Source organism: Harpegnathos saltator, unplaced genomic scaffold (genome assembly GCF_003227715.2).
Source record: "Harpegnathos saltator strain DR-91 unplaced genomic scaffold, Hsal_v8.6 scaffold15, whole genome shotgun sequence".
Taxonomy (NCBI): Eukaryota; Metazoa; Arthropoda; class Insecta; order Hymenoptera; family Formicidae; genus Harpegnathos; species Harpegnathos saltator.
In genome coordinates, this window is record NW_020229928.1 from 473,402 (window position 1) to 488,008 (window position 14,607).

At 48.5% G+C, this 14,607-nt stretch overlaps 3 protein-coding genes across 12 annotated transcripts; 1 reads left to right on the plus strand and 2 right to left on the minus strand.

Annotated features, from left to right (window-relative positions):
- Nucleotides 1–367: 367 nt before the first annotated feature.
- Fitm (acyl-coenzyme A diphosphatase Fitm) lies at nucleotides 368–3,357 on the minus strand. 2 transcript variants are annotated; one of them, XM_011137660.3, is made up of 2 exons: nucleotides 3,193–3,357; nucleotides 368–3,063 (listed from the first exon to the last, which is right to left on the minus strand). In XM_011137660.3, exon 2 carries the CDS (start codon nucleotides 2,989–2,991, stop codon nucleotides 1,783–1,785), a length of 1,209 nt encoding a protein of 402 aa, XP_011135962.1. In that variant the 5' UTR covers nucleotides 2,992–3,063; nucleotides 3,193–3,357; the 3' UTR covers nucleotides 368–1,782. The 2 variants fall into 2 exon arrangements, with proteins under 2 accessions (XP_011135962.1, XP_011135961.1); XM_011137659.3 differs by having other exon boundaries at nucleotides 368–3,080; nucleotides 3,193–3,327.
- A 154-nt stretch (nucleotides 3,358–3,511) lies between these two features.
- LOC112588098 (uncharacterized) lies at nucleotides 3,512–4,566 on the minus strand. Its single transcript, XM_025296629.1, has 2 exons — nucleotides 4,371–4,566; nucleotides 3,512–3,780 (listed from the first exon to the last, which is right to left on the minus strand). The coding sequence occupies exons 1-2, from the start codon at nucleotides 4,550–4,552 to the stop codon at nucleotides 3,537–3,539; spliced, it is 426 nt and encodes a 141-aa protein (XP_025152414.1). The 5' UTR covers nucleotides 4,553–4,566; the 3' UTR covers nucleotides 3,512–3,536.
- A 2-nt stretch (nucleotides 4,567–4,568) lies between these two features.
- Nucleotides 4,569–14,261, plus strand: LOC105181098 (CKLF-like MARVEL transmembrane domain-containing protein 4). 9 transcript variants are annotated; one of them, XM_025296626.1, is made up of 6 exons: nucleotides 4,583–4,797; nucleotides 5,014–5,194; nucleotides 10,261–10,409; nucleotides 10,747–10,920; nucleotides 12,091–12,189; nucleotides 12,447–14,260. In XM_025296626.1, exons 3-6 carry the CDS (start codon nucleotides 10,272–10,274, stop codon nucleotides 12,579–12,581), a joined length of 546 nt encoding a protein of 181 aa, XP_025152411.1. In that variant the 5' UTR covers nucleotides 4,583–4,797; nucleotides 5,014–5,194; nucleotides 10,261–10,271; the 3' UTR covers nucleotides 12,582–14,260. The 9 variants fall into 9 exon arrangements, with proteins under 9 accessions (XP_011135933.1, XP_025152411.1, XP_025152412.1 ...); XM_025296627.1 differs by having other exon boundaries at nucleotides 5,014–5,186; XM_011137631.3 differs by lacking the exon at nucleotides 5,014–5,194 and having other exon boundaries at nucleotides 4,569–4,732.
- The last annotated feature ends 346 nt before the right edge of the window (nucleotides 14,262–14,607 follow it).

The window sequence follows — 14,607 nt, forward strand, 5'->3', positions numbered from 1 at the left end:
GTATGTGTGTGTGTGTGTATGCATATTCATAGTTTATTTGATTCAATATTTCTTAGTTGACTTGTATCTTGACACACATATGCACAGAACGATTACAGCCACAGTACGACTTTTACCGACATTTCCAAGTGAAGAAACTTGATGAGACGTGATATTAACCGACAATAAATTTGTCGTGTCTGTACACAAGTGTCTGCTTTATTTTTCGTTTGACTCGCGTTCCAATAACAAAATGTCGACCATGGAGGTAGAGTTGAAGTTCACCATGGTGCCAAAAGTTATAATTATTTTGCAACTTGTGTTGTCATTATCATATACAATTACTATCGAATAGTCCTCAACGGAAGTTTGTTTCACTATTTTTACGTATACATAGAAAACGTATATAAGCTGACTCTCTGACGTTTTTTTTTTCGCAACATAAAAGCAAAAACCAATTAATCGTACCGCAGTGGAGTGATTTTGAAAATATGCCATGGTGCTATAATCTCCGATTAGTGAACGAGATATTTCAATTTAATCCGACGAGAAGAAGTAAATTTATTATAACGTATTCTGTGAACTGCACATTTATATTATTCTAGGGATAGCCAAGTTTCTCCTTTGAAAGAGAAACAAAGCGTCATTGTTTCTTTTCTTCTGGAATGCACGTAAACCTTCTCGTTTTCAGTGCATGAGAAATCCTCGACATAATCAGTCAATCTGACCACAGTGCGATATTAGACGATCTTTTAGATAAGCCTAGTTATGCGAGAAAGACTAATTTCAAAAGAACTAATGTAGACGAATATAATCTTAAATGCAGAAAGAAAATTGTGCTACGCGCGAGAAAGAAGGAAGATTTCGTAACAGAAAACGTGTATATATATATATACACACATATATATACATATATATATTTTGTACTTTTCTTCCGTGTATAAATATATCGTGACGAGATGCGCTACGCTAATTTCATGCCATAAGCACCATGTTAACTTAAGGGACAAACGCTTTGTTAACGACAGACTTTATTAAATATAAATTACAAAACAAAGTATCCACAAGAGTGTTACCGGAAATATCGACTTGAACGCTAAATAATAAATTAAGATAACGTGTCTTTTCGTAACAATCCATACGGAGGTATCAAACGAAAAAAAAAAACAAGCGCACGTATTCCTATTTCTTAATTTGTAAATTACAAACACCTGAAGAAACGAGACTCGATAGAGTCGCCCTGACGTAATTGCGTAATCTTAATTACCCGGATCCCAAATTAATGATACCTCGAAGAACACACGTGTTGTGTACGGTCGCGTAGAGTTCGAGTTTTACTTACACGCGAAAAATCGAGGAAGGCATCTGTGTGTATGTACGTGTGTGTGTGTGTGTGTGTGTCGAGCAGTCCTCGGTGAAACTGTGCCTCTTACTCGTACACCCGAGTGAACTCTCGTACTCAACCTGTGGGCCGAATATTCGGGTACTCGCTTGAGTACAACTTTACGCCTCGAACGGACGTGTCGATCACCTCAGGATTAACAAACTTTGTTGTTCTATCAGATTTTCAGATATAAAAAATTACTACTAGACCACATTGTGAATGTCAACGTTAATCAATGTACAGGACGATCACAGGTAGTGCGGGACATCTCTGCGTATACCTTTAATCAGATTCGCCAATTGCACGTCTAGCAGTAGGAAGTTCTCCGCGAAACAATCAGTTCCCCGAATATTCAACCCTTTCCGTCGAATCGCATCAGCGCGCGATCCGTTCGAGCATTCGTACGGCATTCGAGGGTCTTACACTCTGGAGGTGGGTATGTCGAGATCCGCTTGCCTGTTCGACAGACTCGACTCGGCGGCTTCTTGCGTCATCGTCGTCGTTCTGATAGGCATGCCCATGAATGTGGGCATCTGATTGGTGCCGTTCAAGGTAGTGCGTCTCGTCCTGGCAGTGCTAGCCTCCAAGTTTGTCCTCGTCTCGTTGTACTTGAAGAGACCGTCGCCGGGCGCGGGCAAGCCGTTGTTCGGCAGCTTGTACCACCAGTGATACGTAACATACCACGTAATAACAGCCGCCACGCCGCCGAGGAACTTCTCTATCATGATGTGATAGTAGAGCACCGTCGACACCAGCATGATGTCCCACAGCAGCTGCTGCATGGTCATCACCACGAACAGGCCGCGCAGATACGGTGTGAGCGCCCAATGTGCCTTCTTCAGGAACTCCAGGTCGGTGTTAGAGATATTACGGAGGGGTCCGGTGCTGGTCTCGTTCGGAGTGGCGCGCGTGTGCTCCTCACGCATCACCAGGTCCCTGATACCCTCCCAGCCGATCAACGAAGCGCCTTCCTCAGCTAATATCAAACTGGAGTAGATCAAGATGAACGTGTGGCCGGATATGTCGAGACTGCTCCAGAATTTCCCTGACTGCAGACATTTGACCTTGGACTGCAGCTGAACGTCACGGGTGCTCAGGCACCTGCCGTAGTTGTTCTCCACGTAGTGGAACAGCTTGGTCCAGGCGAGCCAGGCGAAGGTCGCGAGGACCACACGACCCAAGTGACGCAACAAGACCGGCCTGCGGCCGCAGCCGATCGTGTGTGCCGTCAGGGCGACCCAGGGAATTATCACGGATAGCAGCCAGCCCCAGCTCCACTTGACGAAGTACTGGTTTAGCGCGTTGTCGGACTTGGAGAAGTACGTGCGCGGCATCGCGATGAAGTCTGCGATCAGCGACACCACGAATATGGTACCGCAGTAGATTGCCACCTTCAGCCGGGTGTCGAAGAGGAGGGACTTCTTGCACACGTGCAACAGCATAGTAACGAGTATGAGGCCGATAGAACTGGGCGCCGCGGTGGGCCGGGTGCCACCGCGGTCCTCCTGTGTGAGGTTCGGCCGAAAATTCATCCGACTCGAGCGGATGCCACCACTAGCACTGCCGCTACCATTGATCCCAGCACTCCCGGACGTCGTGTGGATGCTACGTCGTTTACCAGTCGCCATCCTGGTGGATTTCTCGTAGATTCACTCGGTGGGTCTCTGTTTATCGCTCGTGCGCTCGCTCGTCGAGATCGTCTAAAAGCATCGCACCGCTGGACTCTCCCCAGGTCGGCCGGGTTAGGTTAGGGTTAGATAAGTAACACGAATAGCAAATACTGCCTGGCATCTGCTGGCCAACGCAGCACTGGCTGTTCCAAATCTCACCTCGTCGGCGTTACCTCGTTGTTGGACTCGCGTTAATACGCTCTGTCATCCACTGCTTCATCCCCCTCCCACAAACCGTCCACTCCGTCGCGTCGCTACTCGCGCCATGGATGTTCTCTGACCCAGCTGACCTAGCGTAGACTTTGGCATATAAAATGCGGAAGTCACGTGCGACGCGTGTCCACGCGACCAATCAAACATGTTTCTTGATAACTGTCGCTTGCCCGGCGAAACATCGCTTTCAACCTTTAAACAAGTCGCACCCGATCGTCGCACAGGCGTCCACCTTGCTCCTCGTGAATGAGATGATTACGGTTATTATTCGTTCGATCTTAATCGTTCTTTCACATACCTTCCTGACCAAGCTTCTCTTTCACCGGTCTGTTTATCCTCAGTTCGAGTGAACGCTTCTGACACGTATCAAGGTATACGAAAGCGTGACGAAATTGTTTGTTCAAATATGAGGTCACCAACGAAGTAATATTAAAGACTGTCAGCCATGAGTAAATTTTTGTATTGGTAAAGGAGACCCCCAAAAGGTCCGGAGATAATTCGAGGACGATGACGATACCGACTATTTTGACTACGCTGAAAATAACACGACATTTATATTATTATTTATATGAAAGAAATATATATAGTACATTGGATAACAGCAGCTAAGCCTGTTTTATCCATATTAGCCATCTCTTGCATTCGGTGTTTTACAGCTAGAAACTTATAAATTTTTTTAGATACAATGTTTATCTTTATCATTTATGTATCTTCATTATCCAGATAGCACACTGGACGTCCGTTATATGTATCCACTTTTTTTACAAAAAGACGTCCATAGGACGTACGTTTGTCACAACTTCGGACATGGAGGTCCTACAGGTGCGATGTCCAATAAGGACATCCTTGTTACGTCCAGTTTATGTCCACGGACGTAAATCGGACGTACGGACATAAATTGGCCGTGAAACGTACATCCACTGGATGTCCGGTGCTGTCTGGGTACATATTGCCTCTTGGGAAGAACAAAATAATATAGGCGTTGATTTAGCCGAAAATAAGTACAGACACGCTACTCAAAAAGGAGAGCATTCTTAACTTAGATCTAGATAAATAATCAAAATAATAAAAGATAGATATTTGCGGTATAAAGAAACACGAACATTTATGTCACATTTGACTACCTGGTTGCGGCATCTGTCGGAAGCGCGAGTCCCTTGAGAATCCTCGAATCAACGTCAGATGGCGGCAGCGTGAAGTTAGAACCGGGCGAAACCACGTTTCGCGCAACTCCGCGTCCGATAGATGTCGCTAGCGTGACGTTGAGCGGTCGCGAAGCGTCCTCCGCGACTCCGCATAGATCCATCCTCAACGGTCGGTCGTTTCGAAATCCGGCCAGTGTGTTCGCCGCTATACAACCGGGAACGCGTGCGCGTCTAACCGCCTCTCCACCCGTGTTCCGTAGCATTGTCGACAAATAGTTGACGCGCCTCAAGGACGGACGTGACAAGAGCGGCATTGTGCGCTCTAAAAGGGACGAGTGTCCGTAAGGGAACGGCGAGGAAACCGAAACACGTCGGGGACGATCGCGTGTGCGGAATCTACTAGAGCGTGCGTGCGGGTTTACTTGCTTGCTAGCTTGCTTGCTAGCTTGCTAGCTTGCTTGCTTGCTTTTTTGCTTGCTTGCTTGCTTGTTTGCTTGCTTGCTTGCTTGCTTGCTTGCTTGCTTGCTTGCTTGCTTGCTTGCTTGCTTGCTTGCTTGCTTGCTTGCTTGCTTGCTTTCGTCTCGACGCCTCGTCATCTTGAGCGTCGTCGGCGGAAAAACAGAGTGTGACAGTCGAGCGCGCAGCGGTGTCTTCTTCGCGTCGATCGGCGCGGGAGAATTGTCGGAGGAAGGAGGGACAAGACGAGCGAGAGAAAGAGGGAGAGAGAGAGAGAGAGAGAAAGAGAGAAAGAGAGAGGTGGAGGAGGAGGAGCAGGAGCAGCTGAGACAGTAACAGGTGGAACGGTAATAACTGAGCATGCTATTCGATTACCGCGAGCGTAACTCTGTTGCATACACCCGAGGCTTCCGGCTCTCCGTGACGTCAGGGAAGTTCACGGATCGCTTCGGGTGCGAGCGAGTTATACACACACGTACGCACGGAGCACACTCCTTTCTCGCTTTCTTTCTCTTTGTATAGATCTCTTTCTCTACAATCCTATGTCTCTCTTCTTTAAGAAGCTTCTATTCGGTGTTGTTTTTTTTCTCACCGTAGCGCGTGCAGTAGGTTAAAGAGTTAACCTTAGAATAATATCAAACGCATTTATTTTTCTCTCTCTCTCTCTCTCTCCCTCTCTCTCTCTCTCTCTCTCTCTCGCTCCCTCCCCCGCCTCAGGTGATTCGCCGCGAATCGCGTCGCGGTTCCCTCGGCACGGCGCGCAGCCAGTCGATAAGCCTGCGTCACACTACGGATCAAAGATCAAGGATTGCGGATTGAAGATTGAAATTTGACCAATCGGAATAAAGTGAATCAAAACCGAAGTTCGTCGATTTGTCGAAATCTAATCTTCAATCCGCAATCCTTGATCTTCAATCCGTAGTGTGACACGGGCTATAGCCGTGCTAATTCGACACGTAAGTCGCTCGCTCCGTCTTCCTCTGGCCCGAGCATGAAGACGACGACAGGGCGTAGTTCCGTGGGACTCGCGAGTAATGAATGAGCGACGCTCGCGACACGCTTTCGCGCGCGACGACGCAGTTTTCGTAATTGACGAGGCCGCTCGGACGAGCAGCGGCCACATTCCACGCGGAAATTGTGCAATGTTACTTGCACACTCGATCGCTCGCGGCTTAATCGTGATACAAACCGAGAGTCGTTCGCGTTCATGTTTACGTTCGGTCTTTTTGGCCTCGCGCGATTCATCGAGACGGTAGCCGCGCACGCGGCATCGTCTTGTTGAGATTCCCGTCTCGTCCTCGAAAATCCGCCGTTTCTCCGCTGCGAGCGTGTGAGTGTGAGAAATTTCCCTTGTCCTATATCTCCACGACCGCGATATGTCGCGCGCGAATCTCGCCGTCCCGCCTACGTGGGAGCTCGCGACACGCGTGCGTGCACACGCACACGCACACACACGCACACGCACACGCACACGCACGCACACATTACGCGTTCTCTTGTGCGACACCCACTCCGTGCATGACCGCTGATATCTTCAGCGATCGAGATAAGAGCAGCGGTCCGGTCGGACTGCTGCGGTTGCGGCTCTTCGCCGTTTAATCCGCATGCGGTCGCGTGACTTTCATCTCGCGACCCCGTGACCGTGCGAACGCGTCGCCGAGACCTCATCTCGAGGTGGTCCGCTAATTGCCACAGACTCGGTGAAATCGAACAATTCCAGGTCATCGCGCGTACGCACGCGATACTCGCAATCAATTACGCTCTCGGTATACTCGCGAGAGAAATAACTCGTACGCAATGTGTGTATATACACGAGGGAGACGGTAACGACTCGTAAATACGATATCAAGCCAAGAGAGCGTACGTTTTCGTTATCACGTTTCCACAAGAGGTTCGTTCAGTCCTTCAACTGGACTTTCGACCCTGCTGCGGACGGGTCTTCGACTCTCGTCAGATCGACGCTCAGTCATCGTTGGCAGAAAGGGACGGCCCTTCAGGCGTCTCTAAGCCGTACTTTCGATGAATTTGCGGGAGGAAAGGATGTTAAGGAGGGGAGGTCGAGCGAACGGCGGGATGAACGCTCGCCTCTGCCGCGCGCGCGAGCGCGAGTGTTTGTCGATGAGGACGCTAATTTTATGGATTATCGATAGCATGACGTGTAGCATTACGCCCGGCACCCGGTACCAGCGACACGCTGCATACCCACGGAATATTCTCCATGCACGAGCAGGTCGCATCGCGTCGCTCCTCTCTTTCGCCGTGGGAGGATTTAACGACCACGTGTGTAACGGCCGCGCCCCCCGCGCCCGGCAAACTGTCACTATCTATTTCCAGTCGGGATGACCTCACGCCGCGCGAGATCAAGTAATTCCGCTGCAGCGCGCCTCTGGAATGACATAATACCGGGACGAGAGCGGTCTGTAACCCTAATCTCAGCATTAACCCTTAATCTCAACCGGAACGTTCTCGAGTTATCCTCGCGTTCTCGGCGCGACAAGAGTTGGCAATATCTCGTGACTTCGACTTTTAATCGCTCAGATTCCGCAGCGAGAGGAGGGCGGGGGGAGCTCCTCTGTCATCGCTGCTTTTCAATTCTTCTTCTGTCGGCCGTGCTTTCTTCTTTTTGTGTTTTCTCCTCGCAGCGAGGAGTTATTATTTCCCGATGCCGCAGAGCGCGATGCCGCTCCGGCAGCAGCCGGGCGTCGCGTTGCTCATCGATCATCTTTCGCTGTTATCGCTGACACAAACGCGTTTACGCCTTTCGCACGCCTGCATGATACGCTCCGGTCAATCGATCCTCTCGCGCGCCCCGAGCAAAAAATTGTTAGGGCCATCCTCATGAAGTATAAGGCTCCGATGAGGCTCTGAAAGTAGGATGTCCTGAAAAGGATTTATTTTTATTTTAAAAAGGGTTTGATTTATTATCGAGATGGATCCTTTAGGGATACCTTAGATTTTACGAAATAATGCTTTAATAAACGGAAAACTGATAAGGGCCTTAGAAGAATTTTTTAGGGATGCCTTAGATTTTACGAAATAACTCTTTAACATGGAAAACTGATGTGAGCCTTAGGAGGAGATCTTTTAAGAATACTTTAGTTGTAATGTAAAGTCAAGTTTTGTTATAGAAAATTAATAAAATCTGAAGCGTGTAATAAAATTGTCATAATTTAGTATTGCTTTGGTAGATATGCTTTCTATCTGGTTCTTTTAAAGATTTCTTAATTATACCGCAATTAAAAATAAATCTTATTAGTTGCCATATTCATTAATCTCTCCCAAAGATTTCTCTAGTATTGCCTTCGTTTTGAAATACAGCAAACTTTAATAAAAGTAACAGAACAGAATTTTTATGTGCAAAGAATGTTATATTTTTGTAAAGTATGCTACATGTTTTTAAAACAAAAAATTCTTGTATACTAACAGGGTTATAAAGAAATAAAGAAATTACAGTCTAAATTTCTTCGAATGAAAAGAATATTTTTACTCAAGCAATAATAAAAATATTTCCTCATAAGGCCCTCATAATATTGCCTTATTAAGGACCCGTTAAACCATATTTGTTACACATCTTGTAGGATCGCCCTTGTCCTTTCTATCCATATTAGGGCCCGACTAATGTTAGGGAAAAATAATCAGACCCTTATCAGAGTCTTATTAATTTTTCTACTCGGGGCGGCGGTTTCGTCTCTCCATGTCCCTCCGGTGCTCGCGTAGATCGCGTGCACTCCGTCGTCACCGTCGAAGGGATCCGCGTGGCCGCGATCTCATTGAGCGTATTAATCGGCCCGCGATTGTGCGAAGAATCATACGCCCGGCACAGCGAGCATGGCCCTTCGCAGAACCAGCGTACGGCAGCTCGATCGATCGGCGATTCGAATACCCTTGAAACTCAACGGGACCTGTGAGCTCGACGCCGATTGTCGCATGTTCGGTCGTTCTCGACTCAAGAGCCCGTTGCCCGACATGCCTCGCGATGGGGAAATTTTCTTTGCAACGAAAGTCGACCGCTGCAGCCGGCGTCGTGTGCGCGCCTTTGACCTTCACTCGTCGTTGTCATTCATGAGGAGGTAGAATTCGTTTGGTTCTGGAGCTTCCTCAAACGCGACCAATTTGCGAGTAGGACTCACTGGAGCGAGGGGGGTGGGGGATTTCTGCCCTCCGAGTCTCTCGAAACGAAATCTCGCGCGAGGCGAGCAGAAAGGTGACGATATCTTTGCTCGATGTGATCACGCTGGGAAAAATTATCTTGTCATAGTGAAAATTATCCAGGTACGAGAAATTAGCTGAAATGGCTAAATGCAAGCACTACGATATTGCGTATGTTTTGTATTATATCTAATATAAATGGTAGAGACAGAATTTATATGTCAAATTTAGCAAGAAAATCTCTTTGTGGCACCTTTAAATTATTATTATTATTATTATTATTATTATTATTATCATTATTTTCATTTAACGCAATGATTCATATTTAGCTACGAGACCTAAATTTTCCTGCAGATATTTCTAGAATGTTGTTGTTGTAAATCCTGTGTGTATCACAGACAATTTTCTAGCAGGTACAAAAATCAGCGAAAAATTTTAGCTGCAACGTTTCGAATTCTAGCTGGACTTCCCAGCGAAACATTTTTTTGAGTGCGCGAAAATGTTCCGCTCAAGCTTAGGGTGCATTCTGACTCGATGACGCGATCAGTGGGAGCGAGTGTACGTTCGCTCAAACAGCGGAGAGCACATCGGGTTTTGCTATTGAATTTCGATTGAAGGATGTTGGATCCCGCCTCTTGTGAGCGGAGAGTCACTCGAATTCGAGTGTGATTCGGCTGTCCTCCGAGTGGAAGTTGCTCCCGAGAAATCGAGAGGGTACGATTTTTAGGCTCATGCTGGCGGAAACGGGTAAAAGCTCGAGTATCCTGCGAGTAGTCCTAGTTCCAGTGTTGAGGCTCACATGACTGCTGCTGCTGCAGGTCGCTCGCTGCACTCGGATGCGCACTCCGTCTTTATAGATCCCGCGGCGTGCGCGCGTTTACGGCGCGCGTGACACATACCGCTGATGGATCTTTATTTTAAGGTCTGTCTTCCACATCCCTCGAGTCGCGCGAGCCGCTCAGTCGATGCTCGCTCGACCGTCCCATTTCACTTTAGACGCGCCCTTGCGTGGAATATCGTTGTAGTCGCGCGCTTCACCGGACGGCGGCGGGTGTATCACTCACGCTCTCGCTTCTCCGCGTTTCTCTCCGCGATAACACGTAAGAGAGTGCAATAATCGCGTGGCGTATATGCGCGCCGATAATGTCGGTGCGCTTAATCACGCAGGGCGCGATTGTTCGATCCCGCCCGAGTCCGAGATTCGGCTCGTGAAAACGCCACCGGGACTTTTGCGATCTTGCCAGTAATCACCTCGCAATTTCAGACTGATCACCGATGATGGAGCAAGGCTTCCCGGGGCAGCACACCACTACGACGACGGTGACGACCAGCACGACGACCGTGCAGCCCAACGTGCGCTTCGATCCGTCCTACGTGAGAACAGTGCCCGGCCTCTTGAAGATCGTGCAGGTGGTGAGTTCGGTGTTCGGTGGCAAAGCCCTGTCACATTTGCTTTCGCATCAGGCTCTCCTCGCAGAGGGAACGCCGCGCGAGTTCTCTTCGAATCGAGACTTGGTGTCACATATCGCGCGTTAATTAAAGTACACGCGCCGGTAAAACGCCCACCTGCCGGGATTACGACGCGCCGCTATGTTGCGAGCGCCCGGTTGCATCAGCGTACTATAATGGAGTCTTAAATCTCACGCTTGCTCACCGGGCCGAGGAGCATTGTATTTGCGCGCGTCGCACGCTCGCCCGGCTGCAGAACGCTTTCATGAGTGATAATCGCGTCGGGCTTGTTCCCTTTCAGGTGCTAAATCTCCTGGGATTCATCTGCATCACGGTCTCGACTCTGAGCAGTCACAGCCGGGGAGGATGGTTCAATACCGTGGCCATGGGCGGCTTCTGGTTCACCGGGATATTGCTCGTGCTCTACTTGTTCCACATCATCGAGAAGTTCTCCAAAATTCCGTGGCTCAAGATTGTAAGTCGCGTCGGCGGTGGCGGCGGCGGCGGCGGCAGCGGCGGCGGCAGTAGTAGTAGTGGTTGCCGATCGATTCGCACGTTGGTCGCGAGATCGTTCCTTTCTTTCTTTTTTTATCTCGTTCGTGTAGAGACGCGCTTGAAATAGAAGCGAGTGCATGCACATTGGCGGTCATTCGTATTCGATAACACCGGGAAGACGGATACGCGTGTAGTGTATCCGTGTGTGATACGGCAGCGAGCGAGTGAAAGCCGGCTAGAAAGTTTCCACGCGCCACGTAGGAATCTAAAAATCGACCTGCCGTGCCGGCTTTTATATTCACGGGTGAACGATCGATCGCGGCCGACGTAATGAGGGCGGTCGTCGGCGACGGACCGATGATCGCTCGTAATCAGGTTAGCCTTTTTAAAACGTAGTATTACGAGAAGGAGAGAGAGAGAGAGAGAGAGAGAGAGAGAGAGAGAGAGAGAGAGAGAGAGAGAGAGAGAGAGAGAGAGAGAGAGAAAGAGAGAGAGCGGCTTCTTGTAACACCACGTAACGCGGCTCAACGTCCGTCTCCTCGGCTATGTTACATGGACGGAAAAAAATGTCAGTTCTCGTGTAACTGAGGTGGAGGACCGGACAAGAACTCCCAGTGAATGAGAAACGGTGTCTCCGTCACGCGGTCGAAAATATTTGTCTGAACATCCAGCTTTTGAGAAACTCACTTGAGATAACTGAGATAACAATTGACAATCAAACAGCGATCTCCCACGGAACACTTTTTTGTTTCTACTATAATAGATAACAGACAAAATCGGTTCTTCTTTTCTGTGTACACTGAATCTCAACACGGACTTTGAAGTTGTCTCGGAAAATTTCCCAAAAGTCAAATTTCTCAAAACTTCCGTCTCTGAACAGTTGCCAGAAGTTGAGCTCTCCTATTTGGACACCTGTTACGTACCGAGAAACCGTACCCGAGAAAAGCGTACAAACCTTTTTGAGACTCAGTGTATGTATGTACCGTTATGTTCTACGAATTCAGTTTCGCTTGAGGTCGCTTCTCGAATCTTTTACATCTTTCTAATCGCCTGTACGAGTCGTTCGATCGAAATATTGGGAGATAAGATTACGACTTAAGATCGCTGTCCACTCACATTCAGTGACTTATGTATGTACGTTTCATTTTAGGAATTCATATTCTGCACCATATGGACCGTTTTCTACCTACTGGCCGCTTCTCTCGCAGCTGATTATGCGCGTCATTCAGAAGCCTTCGGTGTGGCTGCGGTAAGAATTCTCTCATATTCTAATCATGAATGTTAATGAAACCGTGAGCAACGCGTGCCAGGAGAATTCCGTAAGAACCCGCAAGATATATTCTACAGACGTCTTTCAGAGTCTCGCATGCGTCGGGACGCCCTCGAACTGTCCACTTGGACAGTTCTTAGTTTCTGACAGCTTCAGACTGTCCTGAAGGCAACGATCGAGTAATCTTTTTCTTTGTCAATGTGACGACACCTCTGATACCGTTTCTCTCTACGTAGTTCTTCGGATTTTGCGCGATGGTGGTGTACGGCTACGACGCTTGGCTGAAGTTTAACGCAGCAAAGAGCGGAGCCTTGGCGCAAGGCCAACACACGCCGAAACAAGTGTCCACCGTCACCAGCCCGGCGTACTAGATCGACGGAGCGGGAGGTGATGGAGGTGGCCCGAAGCGGACGGATGGACCACACACACCGGTCGGTCAACTGTAACGAATGATCGACCGATCGGCACATATCGTTACCTGCATGTGGGGCCAGCCCTTTTGTAATTTCCCGCGCCGAGAGGAGCGCTCAGGGAAGAAGCACGAGAAAGAGAGAAAGAGGGAGTGACACTCGTGCTTCTTCCACTCGATGCTTTTTTTCGTTCAATCGCACGTGTACGTGCGTGCGTATGTATCACCTACGCACATATACAACACATCACATTCACATGACCTTCCCCTTTGAAGCTCTCGTTTTTCCTCTTGTACATCGTAACAAGGCAATAATCTACACGCTTTAGCGTAAACGTTAACTTATATTCTAACGTGGGGCGATGCCGCCGGCGCCTTGCCCTCCGACAAACAACGATTGTTGATAATAATATGTTTTACAACGTTCTTTGCTTTCGATCGACTGTTATTTATGCGACAACGCGTGTGTACATACATAATTACCTAGACGTATTTGCGCATATCACGTCTGTAAACGTTGTTGAATCAATGTGTCTTAAATTATTGTTAGAATCGAGGCGACACCGGGCCTCTTTAGGCATCGTTGTTACGGCGCGTTGCTCGCTCGCGTTTTGTACACGCGACATCGAGCGGCTCTGTTGATGCGAGTGCTAGATCTATTTTAATCTCGCTCCTTGTCCGCAACCGACCCGGCCCAATCGTGTTCCGCGACGATTGTTTTCCACGGCATGTTTCCGTCGACGAGAGCCGACTGGTCGGCAAAACGTCCCTAAATTCCGTCGATTTCCGACCCGAAAGTTCCACTGTGAAATCTCGACGCAATAGATTCGACGCGGAGCGCGGAGCGTTGTTTCTATATAAAATAGGCCCCGAACGCGCGAATTCTCCAGTGTCATTCGCAGCCAAGGGCAAAGGAGTTTGCGGGTAAAAAATGAAACGCTGAGTCACCGCAACAATCTTTCTCCCTTCTCGTCGTTCGTAGTCGTGTTAGACCGTCGTGTAGATTTTCTAGATCGTTCGATATCGCGCTTTGTCGTCCTACCCACCCACCCACCCACACGCACACATACACACACACACACACACACACACACACACAGGGATCAAACAATACAGTCGCGACACTGTGCAAATTTTACATAGAGCGGCGTGAACAAAGTGATGCCGACGAAGCATATTCAACGTCGTCATTTGGCTCACGACGGACACATATATATCCGTGGCGGTCGTCATCATATCGGATGGTCGTATCTCGTTACGCGCGGTAGGCGTTTATATCTCGCACGACGCGATTGCACGATTGCTCTCTCTCTCTCTCTCTCTCTCTCTCTCTCTCTCTCTCCGTCGCGGACGGGAATAATTTGTTGCTGTTTACGACCGACGAGTAATTCGCATCGTTTGCGACTCGCGAGACTGCGAGATGTATATTTATTAATTTTGTTATCTTCATTGTGACCGAGTTTATATATACACATAGATACATCCGTCGATGTGTACGCGATGCAGTTATACGCTATATCAAACGTCTGGTTGCAAGTTGCGGCGAGGCGATGTGGATGTTAATATACATAATGATGGTTGACGAAATGAGACCGAGGTGTCAATGAGTGTACTCAACGAAATAAATCATTTCGTTCATCATCGACTGTCTCCCAGACATGAAGTACACGCGACTCGCCTCCCGACCCCCTTTTTCTACACGTACGGTGAAATTGATCGAGTAACATTACGCTCCCGTGATGCTATCGCGATTATCTCCGAGAATATATCCGTATGTGGATTCGATTCCTGATGGAAATAGACAACTCTTATCTCGCGGCTAAGTCGCGCATAGGTCATTGCACTCGTGCGCAATCGTGACTCTCTCTTGTACATCTTCGATAGCGTTGTTGCACGACGGAATTGAATCGAGGATTGCCTCGATACCTCCGCGCGTCTCGGCGCGATGACCGAACTTGATGATTGTATTGAACTTGACGAGCATGTTA